The following is a 15,394-nucleotide window of genomic DNA, read 5'->3' on the forward strand; positions in this document are numbered from 1 at the left end:
TCTCTTCTGTGAGAATCTCTGTTATTTAATATAAAAGAAAGACACACAGAAGACAAATCCCATCTATCTCCATAGCTCGAGCAAATATTGAACCCCCCCCACCTCCCCCTCCTTTACTTGTGTGACAGATGTAAATGGACGTTTCAGCAGCCGGCTCTAATGCATTTTTAAACAGGCACAGCAGCAGACAGCAAACGAACGCATCGCGACGGAAACACTCCGCAACATCTATCGCTGCCTCCTCCGCACATGCAAACACACACACACACACACGCGCTCCATCCCACACACTGCTGAGAATAGCTGTCATTCATCAACTTTCCTCCGTACAATGGGCTCAGTAAAGGTCCCATCTTTCAGCTAAAGCACCTCCACAGAGCAGAGCCAGCTGAGCTCTGAATGCTGCATCACACTGTCAGCTGAAGCTCTCCTGCAGCACGGCGGCCCATGATTGGCTCAAACTGGTGTTTACTCTGTGAACTTAAAACAGCTCTGAGTTCACAAATAACAACACAGACGACAGTTACTGCTGATCAGAGGAACGGACTGCAACTCCAGGACTGTTGGAACTTAAAATGTTCTTTCACACACAAACACTGACATTTTAATGGACTGGTTAGATTTGCCTTTACAGCAGACACGGTGAAGGTTGCAAAGAATGAACCTTAGTGTGTTTATGTTATTAGGCCTGTATGTCCAGGATGACTAGGACACAAAAATAGGACGTATCTCCTGTTTTTGTTTTTTGATCATCTACTTACTTTCACCATAGTGATACAATACCTAGTTTTACATGAAGCCTACTGTTATCAGTTTTAACAGGTTTCAGAGGACTAATTTACACAGATGACTTCCTCCGTACGTTCTCCTTGTTCTTTGAGCACCATAGGTGCATAGGTGCATTATGGCATCTATAACTCGTGCTCTAAATGTACGTATATATGTATATGTATGTATATGTATGGGCTACAGACTATATAAAAAGATGGCCGACATGTCAGCTCCCTAAAAGCGAGTCCACACCCCCTCTAGCGCCCCCTGCTGACTGGCTGCAGTATAGCTCACAAAGCCCGCCTCCTCCATGTTAACAGATGGGACATGAGTCAAACTATAAAATCAAAATACACGTCAAATAAATTTTTCTCACACATGGTTTCTGTCATTATACTTAGTTCTTATCATGCTGATTTATGTCCAAGTGTTCATTTTTCTGACAAGTTTACTTTTAATTAGTTATTTGATGCTATAAGAATGATGATGATTGACAGCTCTGTGGACAAATGGGGCTCCTGCAGCGTTCTGTTCCCGAGTAGCAGAGTAGAGGAGGAACGGTGAGAGGAGACGTAACTAACACTAACACTACAGTCATTGAACTTTCCATAAGTGTGAATATCTGCTTCAGACCGACACAAGAAGCTGTTCTGCTGCGAAACACGCCGACGTGACAGATGTTTGCTGTTCGTTAAGTTAAGTGTGTGTTTTGGTTAGCGGAGGTGGCTACGGCGGCTCCAACTGCTGATCTCAACTGTAGTTTTAAATGACGTCATCATAGCAATGAGGGGGATATTTTAGCTTCAATTTCAAACACTGAGAGCAGATGGAGCTGCGTCATCCAGCTATACAGTCATTGGTCTGGGCTGGTGCTGAAAGTCAGCTGCTGAAAAACACAAATGCATGATGTATTCATTACTTTGTGTTTGAAATGAAGCTGTCCCAATTAAACAAGTCAGCAAACGTACACACGTTAGACCTTTTAAATCAGAATGCTCCCTCTCACTCGCTCGCCCATGCAGCCACAGCTCCGGCTGTTAGGAAAACTAACGTCTTATTAAACTCCCACTCGTATTTAAAGCAAAATGCATCAAACGTTAAGACTTTCAGATTCTGCATCGAGGTTTTTTTTTTGTTTCGTTGCTACGGCTCTGATTCAAGACACTGCTGAGCTTGTGGTCACAGGAAAGTTGGCTGAGGCTCATGGGTAGTGTAGTATTTAAGGCCCATTTGTCAAAATGAATTTTAACTTAGTTTCTGAGGATTGTAAGTTGGAGATGGCTGAGACTTAAGATAAGATAAGATAAGATAAGATAAACTTTATTGTCCCCGGAGGGAAATTTGTCATGGACATAAGTGCAGTGCTGCTCACAATCAATACATTCATCACACCAATCATACAATACATACAATCATACAATAACATGCCCACTATCAAAAAATAAAAAAGACTGTATCACTGTGGCAAACCAGTGACACAGCAAATATCATGACTTGTTGTTCTTGCAGGTGTTTTGCAGGTTTTATGTGTGTGTGTATCTGGAAAGTGTGTGCACTCGAGCTGTGTGTCTGACAGTGTCCAAAGTAATATTAATACTTGTTATACCACTCGTAGCCTCTTTGATTTGCAGTGTCTGTATACGGATGTGATTTCTTTGCTTGAATCTTATTCATGTGATAACCTGTCTGTCTGCTGAAGTTGAGCTCTGCAGTTTACCGTACAATGACCACATTAGAGGCCTCTCTTATCAAAGTGAACACAGATTAATGTTTCTTTACTGTTATATAATGTGATCTCCACAGAGTATGAGTGGCCTCCTGATGTGGGACAGGATGTGATGAATATTGTACACAGCTGTGTTTGTTTCATCCTGCTGAAGCTTCTGACTGTCTGATGTTAACATGTGTTTCACAGGGTGACACTGAGCCTGCAGCCGACTCTACTTACTGTAGCTTCACCATCCCACAATCTCCCATCTTTATTTATGTCCATTCACTTAATCTGAGGAAATTAAAGGGATATTTCACCCACTAAATACGTTTGCCAGCAATTATAGAATCCTGATTGGTCTCATGCCTTGTGTGTGCAATCAAAGTTATTAAAATGCACACAATTCTCTACATAAATCTGCGTTTTCTCAGTTATATAAAATAAACATGTAACCGAGAGACTTCTGATAACCTTTCACTGAATTATCTCTTTAATTGTGGCCCTCCTGCTGCTGCCAGTCTGTACTTGTGCCAAGCTTCCTCGTGGACGCTGAACAGATGTTTCATTGCTTTTGTCATTGCAGGTACTCATCAGCACAACTATAACCATGTGGCTCTAGGTAGCCCCACACGCACACCTAAGAATGGTAAGAGAAACCAGCAGGAGAGGAGGGTATCACAGCTCAGCTCAGAGTTTGAGACGGAGCCAGGGCATTCACTCGAATACGGTGCTTGACATGGATGTGTGAAAAAGCCCTTGACACGGTCCTCTTTTCAATTCGCCTCGATCCGTTCTGTTATTGAAAATGAGGCTTTTTCTGCCTGAGATTGAATCATAGAAGTGTCACATCTCATAGTCCTGAACATTTCTCTGTGAGCGGGGTCGCTGTCCGTCTCATTTTAAAGGGAATAAAATTGGCTGAGGATCGACTTAATGTTCTGTCGAGGTCGTCCCGTCCTCTGGTTGACGGAGTGTGTGCAACCTGCCACGTTCACTGCTGTTAGAAGCCAAGTCATCACCGTAACCTGCTGCTCCCCTGTGAGGGTTTATTACTCATGTCATGCAGCTGTTTGTGGGAGTAGTTCTCCAGCAGAGGTGGCAAAAGTACAGATGCTTCTGTAAAAAAAGACTGTAGTACTTACTGAACATGTTTACAGCGTCCAGGCTGTTTAATGTCCTCATAATATAAAGTCAGAAGTGTCCCTCTGAAGGACGTCTCAGCTGGCTGTTTCTGTGCTAAGCTAACTGAAGCTAACCTCATATTTGGAGACTATTAAACTGAAATCATGTGAACTTCAAATCAAAGAACAATATAGTGAAAATAATGAACATTAACTTTGCTCCAGTGTGTAAATCAGTTGGATGGGGAATGTCTCGCTGCTGCTCGTCGGCCATGTTGGCTGCTTCACAAGTTCTGGCTCAAGTTTGTGTCCACAGCGGCCGGTGGTTCAGTGTTGGCTCTTTATGTAAGGTGATGATTATAATAAAATAATGAAATGTCTCAAGTCGCTTGTGACGAGCGCTGCAACAGACGACTATTCAGATCGAATAGTCATCGATTATTGAAACGATAAGTCGACTAATGAATTGCACACTGACTTAATGTCTCTTATTAAGCTGTGCTTTAAATGTAGTTGGAGGTTCTTTTAAGCATGTGCTAACAATATAAACAATACATATAGGTTCTTCATTAATAAAATGTGTCTTTAAAGATATAATCTTGAAGATCTCAGTTTTGTTCTATTTGGCGGCACCTCATGGTGATAAACGGTAATTACCGGAGCACACTTCCCAGATATCCAGACAGTGCTGCATGTGTGACGTCCACGGTTGGCTCCGGTTGTAACTCTTGATTTTCCTGGCTGACGGTCGCTTTCCTTTTCAGACTGTTTGCTTCATCTGAGCGTCGAGTTTGTTTCTTTTTCTTTGGATTTTCACTTCTTGTTGAAGTTGTATCTGTAGTCATCCATCTTTTCTTTGTTTGTTCAGCCATAGTAGATTACTGTTTACTCGCAACACTTGCAGAGAGCGGAAAAGCAGCCGCTTAGCTCCGCCTACCCTCTCTGGCCAACCACTGCTGGCTGATTGAAAACGCGTCACTAACTGGGCGCCGCTTGGCCTTTATCAGCGGGCCATAGGCTCAATCACCATTGTGTTGTCTCACTTGGCGATAGAGACTTAACAGACGTTTATTTACATGAAAATCTTGAGATTTTATCTTTAATAAACTTTGCTGCTGATTTGGCTCCTACTGATACACAAGATCGATTAAAGGAGCAAGAACAAGAGATGAGAAGGAGAGAAAAAGATGAAGTGAACATATAAATGAGAAAAGATTGGCTGTAACTTTGGACTGTTAAGTTGATGTTTATAAGAGTGCTACGTCAGGTTGTTTCTGTAGCACTACAGCGTTAAAATAATGCTAAAAGCTAATACAACTCCGTCTATAGATAGCTAACGTTAGCTAGCAAATTATCTTACCTGGGCCAGTCTACATCATCCACAAGACGTGCCTTCTCTTCAAATGCTCGCACATCACCGACGTGCTCCCGTGATAAACAAGCTCCACCTTAACAAACCCTTCAGGCGACCCTTTCCTCTGCAGCGTTGAGGGTGCTCCCAGACTTTTCAAGTTTTAGGACACGATGATGCCGCAATTTTGCTGTTTTGTTTACCTGTCGCTTCGTTTTGCATGAACAACTCTCAGCAGAGATAAGGATGCGGCTCACCGCTCAGCGGCTCAGCTCCAGAAAATGATGTTATGTCCACGCACAGCATGAAAAACCGGCACGATGACATAACCAACTTATTATGGACAATAAAATTAGTTGGCAAGAAAAATGTACTGTGTCCTCAGTGCACATAATACTTTACTTTTCGTATAAATCTTTTGCAACTTGCCAGGTACTGTAATTAAACATGTTTCCTCTAATGCAAAAGAAAAAATAATTCCTCTCACATTAATTTAAGCTAAAGTGAAGAGCCTGACTTAAAAATGTGAGGAGCAGAAACAGAAGCTTAAAATGTGAAAATAAAAGTTGTTAGAGAACTAATATTCGACCTGGAAACTGAAGAACAACATGGAGGTATTTGTACTCTGTTACCTCTGCTTGTGAGTTTCCCTCGGCTGGCCTGAGGTCACAGACCGGCAGATGTGAGGAGCAGGATGAAGGTGGAGACCGGAGAGAGAAAGAGATTAAAGCAGAGAAAGGAGGCCATACGCTGAATATTCACTGCCTTCTGTCTTTATGAAATCACTCTGATCTGCACGTATCATTTAAATTCTGTTTGTTTCAACCAAAGTATGAAAAAATGATTTGCTTGCTCTTGGGCACTCGGCACTGTGCTCTGATTCTGGCCTCTTCTTTATGGACGTAATTGACCATGTGGTCCGTTTCACGCACACACACAGATAAACACAGTGAACTCGGAGAACTTGAGATTTGAACAACACAGACTTTGATCACACGCTGAAAGGATTCAAACTTCAGCTTCAGATAAAAACCACGTCTGAAACAAGCAGGAGATGCAGCCGCTGATCACATGCAGAGAACACACACGTGCACATCACAGGAAGTGAAAGCTGTTTGAGTTTAAAGGGGGGATGTTATTTTGAAGTTTTTCTGCCGTCAACATGTCTCTGAAATATTTGTTTTTCCGCTTGGGTTTGGTAGCTCACCGATCATTGAGGCGTGGTAAGTCATACATACATACATTTGACTTAGTGTGAAAGTCATTCATGACATCCCAGCACACACCTGTGTACGCATACATCACATCCAGCCCCGCGTGTGTGTCGTCCTCACTTCCACCTGTGTGTTTCAGACCTGACTCAGGAAGCTTTGGGAAGAGTTCTTGCTGTTTGTTTGAATCTTATGAAAGTTCATGTGATGCTAACATGCGGGACAAAAGCTGAAGGGATGTGAAGTATTATTGTCAACAAACTCCACAGGAACATCACCAGCCCACAGGTTCATACTGTAGACTTCAATCGAGTTGTAATTAGTTGTTAATGGGGTTTCCTACATTGCTATATCCAGCTACCGAGCTAAATGTGTTATAAATATTGTGCCTACAAAAAAAGAAGGTGACAAGCGCCAGTTTGGCTTAGCGGTTAAATCAGCGACCATATACAGAGACTACAGTCCTCTATGCAGCAGTCCCAGATTCAGTTTTCTTCTCCTCCTGAGGACAGACCTGACAAAGCATGTTGTTCCTAATCTGCATCATGATGTTGTTATTTCAGCATCTGATTAACCTCTTTATTGCAATTCCAGTCACAGCTCCAAGAGAAAAGGTGAAACTAACCGAGCTATGTGCGTCACTGGATGATGTTCTAAACCCAGACACAACGGCTTTTTGTTCTAAAGATATCTGGAAGGGTGAATATTTGCAGTTTGTGTTTAACCAACGTGAGTAAGAACAAAAGATCCCTTAAAAAACACTGAAATATTCGACCAGCACCCAAAACAAAATAATCCCCCTCTCATGTTAACTGTGTGACTAACGTCGGCAGGTGAGGCATTATTATAGGTAGGACCTGTTAATTTTTAATTTTGAACTCTTCTTGGGGGGATTTGTTGGCAATAATAAAATGTAGAATATCCTGAAACTATAAAAACACACAGCAAGCTTTGCAAAGCCTCTTTGATGCAGCTCTGCGTGTTTGTTCTGTCCATCCTGATGAAGCAGTGAAATGTGTTTGCTCTTCAGATCGCTAACAGCATGCCACAGTCTGAGTCGATGCTCCTGTTATTGATGCAGTGTGGCGGACAGTCCACTCGCAGATCGTTCACATCCTTCGAACCCCCCGTTTCCTGCAGCTCCCAGGACCCCCTGCTGCCACCCGGGCCTGCAGCCACCCCTCCATCCTCCTCTCTCACAGGCTTCCCTCCTTTTATTTTCTTTCCTTCATGTATTTCAGTCTCTTTTTTCCCTTTTAGATTCTCCATCTCTTCCTTTTCCTCCCCCTCTCCTCACTCTGCAACAGCAGTTACTGAAGCCTTATTTTTATCTGTCCGTTGGCTGGTGTGGAGCCGCACCCATGCCCGCTGCTCTGCACTGCGTGACAGACTCACAGCCCACTGGGGAGAGCGAGATAGAGCAACAGCGAGGAGGAAAATGAGAGAGAGGGGAATAGTGAATGGACAAGAAAGAATTAAGAAGCGGAGGAAAGTGGGTGGCAGCATGGTGGGACAGATAAGATTGACAGAGCGAGGAAGACGGCAGTGAATGGAACAGACTGCGGATGTTTGCGTGCGGATGTGTGAGAGAGAGAGATAAAGAATAGAGGAGAATAAAAGAGGGCTTTGGTCCAGTCACCCCCCCCTCCTGTGCGTCTTCCTGGCATCATATCAGGTCACATCACGACAGCCGGTCCAGGCGCTGCTCCCCGCCACGTCCCAGATCACATCAGAGCGCTGTCATGAGCGGGGTCGCTCTCAGCACACATCTGTTGTTCCGTGTGTTGTCTCGTTTTTTGTTTTGACCGCTGTTTCCTCTCGTCAAACCACCACGTCACCTGTCAAGTCCGTCCCACACCAAACGTCCACCGAGTGCCTGATGTGACCGCCTACACTCCCCCCTCCTCCCCCGCTGCCACCAGTAAGCTGGAGTTTTAGATATGCAACTATTTCTCACAGGCAGACTCACTCCACTGGTTTGTTAAAGCTCAGGCAAAGAGACCAAACCCGATTCAAAAAACAAGCGTTTTAAGAGTTCTTTGTTTTCATTTTGCAGACAGACCTAACAAAACATGAATTCACACTTTTTACAAATCTGCATCATGTCGGAGTTGTTTCAGTATAAACAAATGATGGAAATCTGCCGTCTCTAAAGTACATTTAAAAGACCATTATGAAACATTCCTGTTAAAGCCTGACTGACGTACAGTACCAGTCAGATGACATTATTGGCTAATATGGGCCGACCACAGAAGTGGTCAGTATCAGCATTTATGTTTTCTGACATGTGCTGATTTAAAACAGAACATTAATGCAGGAAACAATAAAGAAATGTTGTTGGAGAACCTCGCAGACTCATATCGGTGCTTATGCACATACTAAAGACCTGCTTTCATTCCAGCTCATGAACTGACTGTATTGGTGACCATATTGGGTGTCCATGAATTTTATTCAACTCTAAAAAAAAGGCCTAAAAAATCCCACACTGGTCACGCTGTGGTGGATTGTTTTTGCAGTGTGAAACAATCTAACAATCTGTCACCAGACGCAAATGATATCAACAGTTCTCATATGGTATGCCAGTGTTCGGAACAAAACAACTGACTGACTTGGAAAATACCGATATAAGCTTAAAAAACTTGTAAAATGAAAATAAGTAAAATATTATATCAGATTAAAACCCTCTAAAGGCCCCGAGACAACACCAAAGACATGAAGTCCTATTATCTATATTTTGTACTATTCTCATCTGAAGTCACTTCCACGTAGCCGGCCTGGTTTCTTATTTCATTTGCCTTCAGGAAATATTTGTAAAACTAAAACTCCGGCTCAGTCTCCCCTTCTTTACTCAGCAGGTGGTCCTCCGTGATGCTCTGATCCTGGCTCGGGGGAAGGGGGCGGGGGGAGTGTGTGAAGAAGCAAGCCTGCCCATTTCTCTTCTCTTCCCTCCTCTGTCTCTGTATATGTATGTATGTGTCTCCAGAAAACAATCGGATTAGCGGCATCCTGACGTCGCAGACGGAGCCCTATGACCTGTCTTTCTCACGCTCCTTCCAGAGCCTGTCTCACCTGCCGCCCTCGTACGAGGCGGCCGTCAAAGCCGACCTCAGCCGCTTCTCGTCCCTGAAGAAACTCAGTAGGTCCAAGTTCACCGCTCTAATGCAAGAGTAGGCTCCCTGCCCTGACGCCCTGCATGAACAAACACTGCATCACGTGTGCTGTCCTGACTCCTGATGAGGACTCACTGAGCTCAACGTGCTGTAGACATAGACTGTTTACATAATGGATGTAGCCATGGTGACCTCTCATTTTTATTTGGCCCGTTGCTGTTTTGGTTTTCTGGAAGCAGGAGAGTATGGACGGGGCGGAGCAGGACGGGAGCGAGTGGTTAGCAAATGTCAGATTATCAGAGCTAAACAGTCGGACGCTAATTCATAGGCTGGCTTCTGAGCTAGTTAACCATCATATATCTGACGTGTTGGATGGTCTGTTAGTCCAATAAAGCGCACACACAGATCATCTGTCTGATATTTACATGAACAAATCTCCAAAAGGCTCCAACAGCACAAACACAGCCCAGAGGTTACGTTCAGTGACTGAATTAGCTGAGGGGACACCTAGCAGACAGCTAGCAGCTCCCACCTGTCACTCAAGGAGGCCACGCCCCTAATGCTGCATCACTTTAAGCCTTCATATAATGTAAACAGGTGAGTTGTATAAAGATTCTCTCCGTACAGTTGTCAAGAGAGAAATGAGCTGTAGAGACCCAAACTGTTTTTTGTACCAGGCTGTAAACATGTTTATTTCTGCTGTAAAGTTTAACATGGGGCTCTATGGGGACTGACTCACTGCTGGAGACAGCCTCAAGTGGACACCAGAGGAACTGCAGCTTTATGTACCTCAGCATCTGAGGTTGCTCCGTGGTTGTTAAGAACATCAAAGAGTGAAACAAAAGCCCTCATACATATTTCCATCTCTCCATCGTTAAAGCATTTCTGTGGATGGAGACGGCCTTAAATCTGGATCAGAAAATCCCCACATCTCACCTCTGATCCGTCATGAAATCAGTCCAGTCATCTAAAGAAACTATGATCATTTAGATTCCACGCTCCCTTCGTCTCCCCTCAAAGGCTGAAGCTACCATTCCTCTTGGAGCGTATAAGTACATTAAGCGTCTCCTTGTGCCCGGCCCGGCTCGGTATTGATTTAGTGGTGCTACGCTGGATTTCTGCTGCGTAATGAGGTCTCATCCCATGATATTCTCTGAGTGGAACGCAAATATTCCTTAAGGCCTGTGTAATTTCATCACGACTGCCCCACTTCACCGCTGGCTTGCAGTCAAAGTGAAGGATGAGGATCAACAACTCATCCTGTCAGGGCTCACTCCACAAAGGCTGACACTCGTAGCTGCCAGGCAACAACTGAAAGTGAACGGTAAGATAGCAGAATGTGGTGCTATTTACTGGACCTCAGCTGTACTGGGAGAAAAAACAAAAGATCGCCCTTTTGCTTGTGAGAATTAACATAATAGTTTTCAATAGGCGGTAAAACCAAACCAAATGAATAGTTGAAGATAGCAGCCAACAAAGAGAGGAGACGTCTCCCCAGGCAGCGTCCTTCAAACTTTCTTTCTGCTTCCAAAGCAAATTATTTGTTGCAGCAAATAGCCAAAAGGCTGTGCAGCTCCTTTTTGTTGCTCAACTAGTGTCTGCGAGCTGATAGATCATGTTGGATTGTGCCGGAGGGAAGATAGAGCGGCGTTTTCATTGTGGGGACAATAAAAGAGAAGAATGCTGCTGCTTATTAATGCAAATTGGTATCAAACTGACGAAAAGCGTTTAGCCCGTCTGAGCGCAGGACAGTGTACACCACGAGTAAGTCTTTCACTCTATGGTAATATGGCTGATGAGTTTGCAGTGCCCTGCCCACATCTTGAAGACTATTATGCCTGAGAAAGGAACATCTTGTTTTTATGATGTCTCATAATGAATCGATTTGCAGCGAGCGCCCGTGGCCCTCTGCTGAAGGGGATTTTTGTCTGAGTGTGATCCTGACAGGTGGTGTGAGCACCGCTTTATTGAAAAAGACAGCTCACACTCTACCTCTGCATAATTTATTCCCTCCATATAACATTCACCTCTGACTTAGTGCGATGGTTAAACATGAAGAGGAATTAGGAATAAGCCTTTTGTCACACTGGACTTGTATATGTTTCCATCTCTGAATGATGTACGCTGCATTTTGTCTCTTTGTCTGACAGTTCTTGTAAATGTGCGTCGCTGTGTGTGCTTATGTACTTAAAAAACAGTCTTTGTGCATGGGTCTGTGTTGTGTGGCATGACGTCGATGCTACATTCACTCCTACACTCTTCTGCCTCTGGAAATGTATTCCTGTTTTTCTGATCTGCCTCTAAATGCATGTTGAACTTGTTTGAACACATGAATGAGAAGAAAACATCCACTCAAGGACATTTAAACACGATTCTCTCTGTGAAGTGATCATGCAATAACACAATCAGCTCTGCAGCATGTAAACATGAGGTGCCTGCCTTCCATACCTGTATGATACGACCGTGTTTGTTTCTAGACTTTCAAATGACCTTTGAGAAGTTTGCCCCCACAGCCAGAGCTGCCTGTTGAATCCCAGATGAAGCCTGGATGTGTGGATGTTCTGTGCCTCGCATGTAACACAGTCTGACTGCGATTCCTCTGTTTTTTATTCCCCTCCACGAGCTCAGAGAGGTGAAGCACAGATGGGTCCGCCAACACTTTCCTCTGCATTGTGTGCGATGCTCTCCACTTTATCCACTTTCTCCCCTTGCATTCCAACATCTCCCTGTGTTCTCTCCTGCTCTTACTCCTTGAATCTCCTCTTCACCTCTTTCTTCTGTCTTTTTATTCCCGTCTCTTCTGCAGCAGATAAAGACGTGGAAGACTACTACACTCGTAAGCGCCACCTGCCCGACCTGGCAGCGAGGAGCACGCTTCCCTTGCATGTTCTCAAAATCACTCAAGACCAGGTGGGTACACGAGTGCTCCGTTTGAGTGTGCAGGCGTCTAAAAAAGAGCTCTGCTTTTTATGCATCTATGAGGCGAAGACAGTGATGCCAGATTTGAATTTGTTAGAAGCTATTTCTGCTCCTTCTCTTCTCTCTGCAGTGGTGGGTGTTGGAGCCTTTTACCCTTTAGCTTGTGAATAAACTCACCTCAGTTAGAGACTTTCTGGCTCCATTTTTCCTTTCCGATATTGATTATAATACCTGCATTTGTTGTTCATACCAAGTACTGATCTGATACCTGATTAACAGCCTTAAACTACAAACCCTGTCTGGATGTAACATTGTTCTAAGCCCTAGCTCAGGTTAAACCCTTCTCTGTTACCTCTGCACAGTTGTTTGCCAACTGTCATGTGATAAATCAGTTCTTTGCTGCTCTACAACAGTAGTTACCTGTGGCAGCCATAATACCTCCATGGTGGACGTACAGCGAGGCTTGCTGTGTAGGCTACTCTTAGGAGCTGTTGATTTAATATGAGGCTAATGAATGATGGTATACGATCGATGCATTGACTGGTGTACTTACTGATACTGGTCCCATGTGTTAGGCAGTACCTGATGCATTTGCAATTCTGGACAATTCTGGTGTCTGTATCAGAAAAACTCTAATCTCATGTGTCTTTTGCTCAGCAGCACCGGGAACAGCAGCAGCAGCTCCAGAGCCAGCCTCCACAGTCCTCCATCTCCCAGGCCCCTCCTCAGTCGCAGTCTTCACAGCAGCAGTCGCAGCAGAGGCAAAGGCCCCGTCGAGTCCAGCGGGCCATGTCCCAGGACCGAGTCCTGTCCCCGCAGAGGGCCCCGCAGCAGGACTACAGCATGTCTTCTAACGGGATGTCCCCCTATGGAGGCAGGATCCTCTCAGATGAACAGCTCCTGTCTGCAGAGCGCCTGCGATCCCAGGAGCGTCTGCTTCCACAAGACCGCCACACCTCTCAAGACCGTCTGTACTCCAAGGACCGCATGTACTCCAAGGACAGGCTCCTGTCGCAGGACCACCTCTACTCAAAAGACCGCCACTACTCTCAAGATCGCCTCTATTCACAAGATCGCCTGTACTCACAAGATCGCCTCCTGTCCCAGGATCCTCTGATCTCGCCGGACAAGTTGATGATGTCGCTGAAGCGCGGCATGGTCAGCAGCATCTCCGGCGGGTTTCGTGGCAGCGACATGTCGATGTCGCGTGCCATCTCGCACACAGACGTGTTCATACCAACCACGCCTCTTATGGATCGCTACAAGATGACCAAAATGCACTCCCATCCCAGTGCCTCTAACAATGCCGGCGGCAGCGGCGGCGCCGGTGGAGGGGCACAAGGACCTGGAGGCGCTGCCCACTCCAACACTTTAGCCATGAACCAGACAGCTTCTAAGAGGCAGGCGTTTGCCTCCAGACGGACTCATACCGTGGAGCAGCTCCACTACATCCCACAGCACCACCAGCAGCAGCAGCAGCAGCAGCAGCAGCAGCAGCAGCAGCAGCAGCCACAGCACTACCGCACAGGCAGCAAGACTGAGGTGACTGTTTAACGGCAGCCGGGACTACCTACCTGGACTGCACAGGAAGGAGCACTGTGTGTGCCGGGGGTGGGGGGGAGGGGACATGTGGGTACATTGGCCTTCTTTTAGAGTAGGACGGTGGCGATTCCACTTTCTTTGACTGATTCCAGGACCAAGAACATCCTCGAGCTTACTGTGAGAGACCGGACAAAGAGCTACACTGTACAAACACAGGCCCCGCTAGATGTGAAGCCAGAGAGGGTCCACGAGGGGAGGTGTGCTATTATCCAGCTAACTTGCCTACTATTATTTCCACTGTCTTGATTACCTGAATCATCCACAGGCTGTGGCCTCATTCTGTGTATGTTCTCGTGAGAAAACACTGATTGTGTCTGTTCAAGCCTTTATCTGCCCCCCTTTGTCCAACAAATCTATTCTGTGACCTTTTCTGGCGACTCTTAAAGGGCTTTGCATGGTTAAACACTTAGACCGATTCCTCCGTGACTTCTGTTGTGCAACACAACACCACCACAGGTGACGAACAGGATGAGCCTGTAATAACTTTATAAATATATAAATAAATGAACAAAAAAACAACCATTTGTACGCCCTGTCCTACTCATAGCTCTAGAGAATCTCAGTGAGAGAGATTGAAATGGATGTTATAAGCACTTCTGTTCGGTGCCTCTGACAGTGGGTCCATTTCTAAACATGAAGTGGTTTTGTGGGTTACAAAGCACAATCAATAAAAATATTCTGTTTTGATTTTGTATCTGAGTTTGAATAGTGATGGCTAGCTTGTTTTGTTCTTAAAGCAATGGCAGGTTTTTTTGCTTCCAGTAGACGATTGTAAATAAGCTAATTTAGAAGCAGTATCATGGACAAGTCTGTACTGGATGGACTTTGTATTAGACTGTCTGTTTTCAATAGATTCTTAAAAAATCAACTATAAATCATCACTGTTTCGTGAGTTCAGAATAGAAACCCACTTAACCAAGTATTTGACTGGATAAATTAATACTATACTGTGTGTGTCTTTGCAAAACTGTTGGTAGGACGAGAAGTGAATGAATGTGTCGTTGATTACAGATATACCACTGTTCATATTTGGATGTAGACTGTGTTCCATAGACATCAGAGGAGTGAACATCATGGACGTGGAGAACAATGCTTGTTACAGTTGGGTCAAATAAAACATCCATATTTTTCTAAACATTCACATTTGTTCCTTGAGAGATGTCTGTGTTGTGTTTGCTTCCTTAATGGGATACACCACATCAACACAGTGAGCTCCAGGCGTTCATTAGATGAGGTGAGTCAAAGTAATTCAGTCCTTGTTTTACTGGATAAAGTGAAAGTAGGCTGAATAAGGCTGGCGGTAATGAATGGGGCCGAAAGTCTAGTATTGTTTTTGAGTCAAGGTAAGCAACCAAGTAAATGAGGATATTCCTGTATTTTAAAACTTGTGCAACATTTTTTACACATTTCGGTCTCTAAATGACAAACAGGTACAGTAAGTGTGTGAATGTCTCCAGTAGATCACTTCATCCTGCAGCAGTGACACAGGCTGTAATGACTGCAACATAATCCTCGACGGATCAAAGTGCGTCCACTAAAAGTTCTTGTTGTTTCCACTGACAGGCTCAGATTGTTATTCTAAGTGTGTGACAACATCA

The 15,394-nt window shown here is 44.6% G+C and overlaps 1 protein-coding gene across 2 annotated transcripts in view; it reads left to right on the top strand.

The window, feature by feature from the left end:
- Positions 1 to 13,748, top strand: part of shisa6 (shisa family member 6) — an 88,434-nt gene extending 74,686 nt beyond the window's left edge. Inside the window, exons 6-10 of one of the 2 annotated variants that reach the window (XM_069664393.1) lie at positions 3,066 to 3,128; positions 6,157 to 6,177; positions 9,149 to 9,301; positions 12,082 to 12,185; positions 12,855 to 13,748. In XM_069664393.1, coding sequence (XP_069520494.1) covers positions 3,066 to 3,128; positions 6,157 to 6,177; positions 9,149 to 9,301; positions 12,082 to 12,185; positions 12,855 to 13,748 — 1,235 coding nt within the window. The remainder of the gene's footprint in view (positions 1 to 3,065; positions 3,129 to 6,156; positions 6,178 to 9,148; positions 9,302 to 12,081; positions 12,186 to 12,854) is intronic. The other variant, XM_069664392.1, reaches the window with a different exon arrangement.
- The last annotated feature ends 1,646 nt before the right edge of the window (positions 13,749 to 15,394 follow it).

The sequence above is a fragment of the Semicossyphus pulcher genome, unplaced genomic scaffold (genome assembly GCF_022749685.1).
Source record: "Semicossyphus pulcher isolate SPU_LCO1_2020_fin unplaced genomic scaffold, fSemPul1.0.p SCAF_16, whole genome shotgun sequence".
Classification (NCBI taxonomy): domain Eukaryota; kingdom Metazoa; phylum Chordata; class Actinopteri; order Labriformes; family Labridae; genus Semicossyphus; species Semicossyphus pulcher.